We start from the raw sequence: 5,591 nt of genomic DNA, 5'->3' as shown, positions 1-5,591 counted from the left end.
TGGGATCCGAACCCTCGGCGGGAGCGCCGCCACACTCCCAAGCGGCGCACTGTAGCAGTGCGCCACCGGGCCGGCCCGAGAGAATTATTCTTAAGTGAGGTTTACTTTTCTTCATGTTCAGTGGAAGAGGCAGCTGGAATTAAAATAGGCTGAGAATGTCTGTGCTCTGTTGAAAAATAAAGAACGTGAAGGCATTGCAAAAATTACTTCTCCACACTCTTCAAGTTTCTCTGTCTTGAATGATTCAATGTTATTTCTTATGAATATCTCTTAAGCTTCTGTGCAGAATGTGTCAGGAAGGAAGCAGCTCTCATTGCCTCTCTGAAACTTTAGGTGAAAAATAAAAAGACAAACCTTTACAGATTGGATAGTTGACTTTTATTTGCAGAAATTAGATTCTCTTTGCCCTAGAGCAGTATTAGTAAACTTTTTCTCTAAGGGACCAGATAGTAAATATTTTAGGCTCTGAGGGGCCATATGGTCTCTGTCCCAACTTCTCAACTCTGCTGTTGTGTCCTGAAAGCAGCCGCGTACAATACATAAAAGAAGGAGCTGGCTGTGTTCCAGTAAAACTTTATGGATGCTGAAATTAGAATTTCATGTAATTTTCTAGTCATGAGATAATAGTCTTCTTTTAATTTTTTTCCAGCCATTTAAGAATGTAAAGCTATTCTTAGCTCACAGGATGTACAGAAATAAGCAGTGTGTACCATAATTTGCCATCCCCTTCCCTACAGGGATAAGTTCTAGACATTTTGAGGAGAAAGAAAAATATTGTCTAGGCTATAGAACTGATTTTCTTGAAAGCTTTCCAGGTAGCAAGGCTAAAACAAGCTGATTCACTTATATGTTCTGCTTTGCTTGGTTGGAATCTGGGGGTGTATCTGACTGCTGCTAACATGTATAATGATTAATTTCAACTGCTCGGTGGGCTCTGGGCCTGTATTCCCTGGCTGTCTTGGAGGGTGATTTGGGAGATTTTGTCTGGAGCCAGTTGATTTCAGGCATGCTCCATCATGCCTCTAGCAAAAAAAAAAAAAAAAAAAAAAAGAATTGTTCCATCTCCATCATTGCTGTGGTCCTGCCCACAGCCTGCTCCCAGGCATTTGTTCAATGTGTGGGCTGGCTCATCCATGCTTCTCCATGTCACTAATGCAGATTCTTAACTTTTCTCCCTTTTCACTTTGTCTTTTCTGGACATCTGGTAATAAAATGTTGCACATTGAGTCAGATTGCTGCAGCCTAATATTGATGGACAAGTTAATATTCAGGAGTTGAAAGACAATTCATTTCCTTAAACTGCCCTTACATTTAGTCAAGAAGGTTAGGCTCACTTTCACCACATACTTTACACTCTTTTGTTTTTTTCTTTTCGTCAGCCAAGTGTCTATTTATGAGGTGGACAAGCAAGATTGTCGCAAATTTTGCACTACTGGCATCGATGGAGCCATGACAATTTGGGATTTCAAGGTATTTTCTACCTTTGAGAACAAATCTTGTTCGTGTTAAAACTCTTCCTGTGAAAAAAATGTTTCTCTTTTCTTGCAACAAAATCTCAAATCCAGTGCACATCAGAAATGTAGGACATTACACTGTGGTTCTCTTTAAAACCTACAAGTCATCAGCAGAAGGGAGCCACCCATTCTCACTGAGATGAAATACATGCTTCCGATGTCCATTTCTTCACTGAGGAAAATTGAGTGCTGTTTTTGAAGCAGGCCCTGTTTCTAGCACCAGCCAACATTTAACTATATAGATGCATTTTTATGGTTTATACTAATTAATGTAATAAACCTTCACTGACTGCGTGCTGGGTGCCAGGCGTGGTGCTGGGTGCTGAGGATATGGAGGTGAAGGCAGCCTGTAGGAGGTGCTTGTCTGGTGCAAGAGAGAGACATGTTCCGGGTGCTGAGTGGGGAGATTAGATAGAGCCCCAGAAGAGAAGCTGATGCCTCTGTTTTTACGTGGAGGAATTGGGGGGGATGCATGGACTGCCTATACTGCAGAGAAGAGGTTGCACCTGAGTTGCATCTCAGATGCAGTGGGGTTTCCAGGGGGGACAGGGATGGTGCCTTGAGAATACAGAAGCGGGCATACTAAGCTGCAAGAGCAGCACATACAGAGCAGTGTCAGGGCTCAGAGAGCCCACACCATATTCAAGGTACTGCCTGTGGTGCGGGTCCTATAGAAGCACAAGATGGAACTAGAAAAAATAGCCATGGCGTGGCCAAGGAGAGGAAGCTGGGCTTTGTCTGCAGACAGTGAGGAGCTGTTTCAGAAGTTGAGTAGAAAGGCACCAGGCTGTAGGAATGGGCAGCCTGGATTGGGCAGCCATGGGGTCTGGGCAGAGGCTGTTTAGTCCAGGGAACAAGTGAGGAGGATGTGAACTCCCCCATTGCCAGGGGGTGTGGCCAGGAGGTTCTGGCCTGGACAGAGATTGAGGAGGCCGAATGAAGGCCATACTGACAATGAGGGACAAATCCAGGAGGAGTCCACACTCTCTAATTGGGGATTGGTGGATGGTGGGTGAGACAAGGAACAGCAAAGGTAGGAGAAAAAGATGGCTTCTGTGTGTGGCTCTGAATTTAACTCCTCCTGACTGTTAGCCTCCAAAACAGGTCAGTGTTTACAGTTTTGCCACTACCTGTGCATTTCCATGGTGCTTGATGATCCCCCCCATCCTTGGTCAAATACTTCATGTGGAAGAGCCTCCAGAATACTCTTTGAGGAAACAAACTGTCTTCTTCTAAAATCTCTACTCTCCTTTTTACCTTCCCATGCCTTATGTCCTGGGCATCTCTGATCCTGTAATTGTCACCATCTGGGCAGTTACAGCTCAGCCCTCTATTCTTTGATCCCTCAAGCCAGCTCCTTTTCTCTCTTTTTGTTCTTGTATGAGCCAGGAGGTCCCAGTGCATTTTTCTCTTTAATCCATACAACTTTCACCACCTGCTGCGTGGTGTGTACTGGACTGGCTGCTGTGTACCTGCCATCAGGGCACTTAGGCATAGTGAAGAGGCACATAGACAGTAGGGCCAGTGATACGAGAGGAAGTATGTGCCTTAAGAATACAGAGGAGTGTGCTTAGAGCCTGTGGGCGGAAGCGGTGGGTACAAGAGGCACAGAGTCCTGGAAGGGCCAGCCGTGGGGGGGCCTAGTCCTGGAGAGTCTCTGCAAGGCAAAGTCCTGAGCGAGCCCATCTCAGAGGTTAGGCAGGGCCAGATTTGGGGTGGGGATGGGCACCTGCACCTCTACTGAGGAGGAGGGGGAATAGTATAGTACCATGAGGAAAATGCCAGGATGGACAGTTCTCAGTAGTGATCAGTGTTGTTCTTGCCTTTTCCAAGACTTTAGAGTCTTCTATCCAGGGCCTCCGGATAATGTGAAGCTGAGTGAGCCTCCGTGATCCAGCATGAAAACGGCGGCTGACTGCAGCTCCGCCATTTGCATGATGGTGAGGAAAGCCAGCCCCCAAGGAAACACTGAAAACACATATCACGCAAATGTTGTATGGTTTTGTTTGAATATAATTGGTGAAAATGTTGGTTTTTTAAAAGCAGCAGTGGTTTTTTTGTTTTGTTGTTTTGTTTCGGTTTGATTTGTTTGTTTTGCTATTTCATTCCATTCTTGACCAAAGCTTCTCTTTAAGTAGTTTATTATGAAAAAATTGTCACACTAACTTAAAGGAAAGGGTGAGAGAGGTATGTGAATTGTCTGCTAGAAAATTAAATAAAAATACTGAATGTACTTTTGGTTTTGTTTCTTTATACTATTTCCATTTTTAGTAGAAAAATATGGATTAGATTAGTTCATTTTTAGGGTAAAATCTTAGAATCTCAGTTTCTTAAACTGCACTGTCCTAAACAACCGTTAACCAAAAAGAATCATTTATGGGGAGGTGGGGGGAGGCATTTATTGAATGCTGTCTCAACATTACAGTACTTCTACAGAGTAGCTGTACTGTTCCCATTTTGCATGTGAGCACCACAGAAGCCCACCTCCGCTAAGCAGCCAAGCCCAAATGGAAGCCTGCTATGGGAGACCCTAAGGTCTGAGGTCTGGCCCCTGGGCCCTGTGCCCATGGCAGGGCAGCCCACTACCAGTAGTGCTCTGCAGAGGGCATGCTGCAAGGGAGTGTGCAATGGGAAGAGAAAGGGGAAAGGTTATCTTCTTGATTTAGAGATTATTGTGCCCAAACTGAGTTATTTTCATTTAAACATGAAGTTTGACATTCCAAGGCTGAGAATCTTAAGAGGTACAAATATAAATGAATAAAGCTCACTGGCTGAGCGTGGTGCTGACAAATATAAATGAATAACAACATAAATAAGTACAGAGTAGCCTTGAGCATGGTCACATTCTTGATCTCACTGCACAGGATAACCAGAACAGTGATTCTAACACAACTCTGTTCTAGGATACTGAGAACAATACTTCTCAAAGGACATCAAGATATTCTCAAAAGAAGATTAATTTTGCCCTTTTGGAATCCTATCTTCCCTCCAGAGGAGAATCCTACCACCAGGGATGCTGGGCTGGTGGCCCTGCCTCATCCCCGTGCGCTGCAGTGTCCTCTCTGGACACCAGTTGCAGGAGCTCTTGTGTGTACACGTGTTTGTATAGACAGTGCATCAGCAAGGCTGTCAATACAGAGAGAAGGATAGACAGAAGCCGGCTGTAAAACAGGAATTGGCTAAGAATTTCTTTTTGGTTTTATTAAATCACATGATTTAGCCAGCAAGCACAGAGATTTTTAGAGAAACAGTGTACTCCATAAAAGGAACAACAAAAAAAGAAAACAAAATTTACTTAATTTACCTCCAAGAATTTAATAACCACAAAGTTGTTTTGTTTTTGTTGGTTTGCTTTTTGTTTTGGCAGCTGGCCACCTGGTATGGGAATCATCACTGCACTCTAACCAACTGAGCTAACTGGCCAGCCCCTGTTTTTCTTATTTGTTTTTTTTTTTTAATTCCTGTCACCCAGGGAAGAAGCCCCCACACCAGTCGCAGAAGCCAGAAACCTGCAGTGCTGTACTGTAGTGCTGGGGTCTATGAGATTGTGTAAGTTCCCTCCTGCTTTCATCCTGCCGTTGAGACTCAGACCAGGCCTCAGTTCACAGTGACTACCAATCTGGGGGTGTTCTGGGTGGCTGCTGACAGAAGATACTGGCCAAACTCCTTTGATTTGAGGCTTCGGACTTTGGTGTCAAATTATACATAGTTCTACCAAGTTGTATGACATTGAACAAGAGAATTGACATCTCTGAGCCTGAGTGTAAAATGGGGGTTGTTCGGCTGAGCCCGTGGCGCACTCGGGAGAGTGCGGCACTGGGAGCGCAGCAGCGCTCCCGCCACGGGTTCAGATCCTATATAGGGATGGCTGGTGTGCTCACTGGCTGAGCGTGGTGCAGCCGGTCTCAAAAAAGACAAAAAAAAAAAAAAAAAATGGGGGTTGTATTAGCCAAGGGTTCTCCAGAGAGACAGAACCAATAGGATATATATATAAATAAATGAGATATACAAGACAGGATTTATAAGGGGAAATGGCTCATGTGATCATGAAGGCTGAGTTATCTGATGACAGGCCAT

General features: G+C 44.4%; 1 protein-coding gene across 2 annotated transcripts in view; it reads left to right on the top strand.

Annotated features, from left to right (window-relative positions):
• Nucleotides 1–3,747, top strand: part of ARPC1A (actin related protein 2/3 complex, subunit 1A, 41kDa) — a 33,599-nt gene extending 29,852 nt beyond the window's left edge. For both annotated transcript variants that reach the window (XM_008586481.1, XM_008586480.1), the window contains exons 9-10: nt 1,380–1,470; nt 3,348–3,747. In XM_008586481.1, coding sequence (XP_008584703.1) covers nt 1,380–1,470; nt 3,348–3,386 — 130 coding nt within the window. In that variant the 3' untranslated portion in view covers nt 3,387–3,747. The remainder of the gene's footprint in view (nt 1–1,379; nt 1,471–3,347) is intronic.
• Nucleotides 3,748–5,591: the final 1,844 nt, after the last annotated feature.

Source organism: Galeopterus variegatus, unplaced genomic scaffold (assembly GCF_000696425.1).
Source record: "Galeopterus variegatus unplaced genomic scaffold, G_variegatus-3.0.2 Scaffold3997, whole genome shotgun sequence".
NCBI lineage: Eukaryota > Metazoa > Chordata > Mammalia > Dermoptera > Cynocephalidae > Galeopterus > Galeopterus variegatus.
This window is presented reverse-complemented; position numbering and strand designations above follow the sequence as displayed.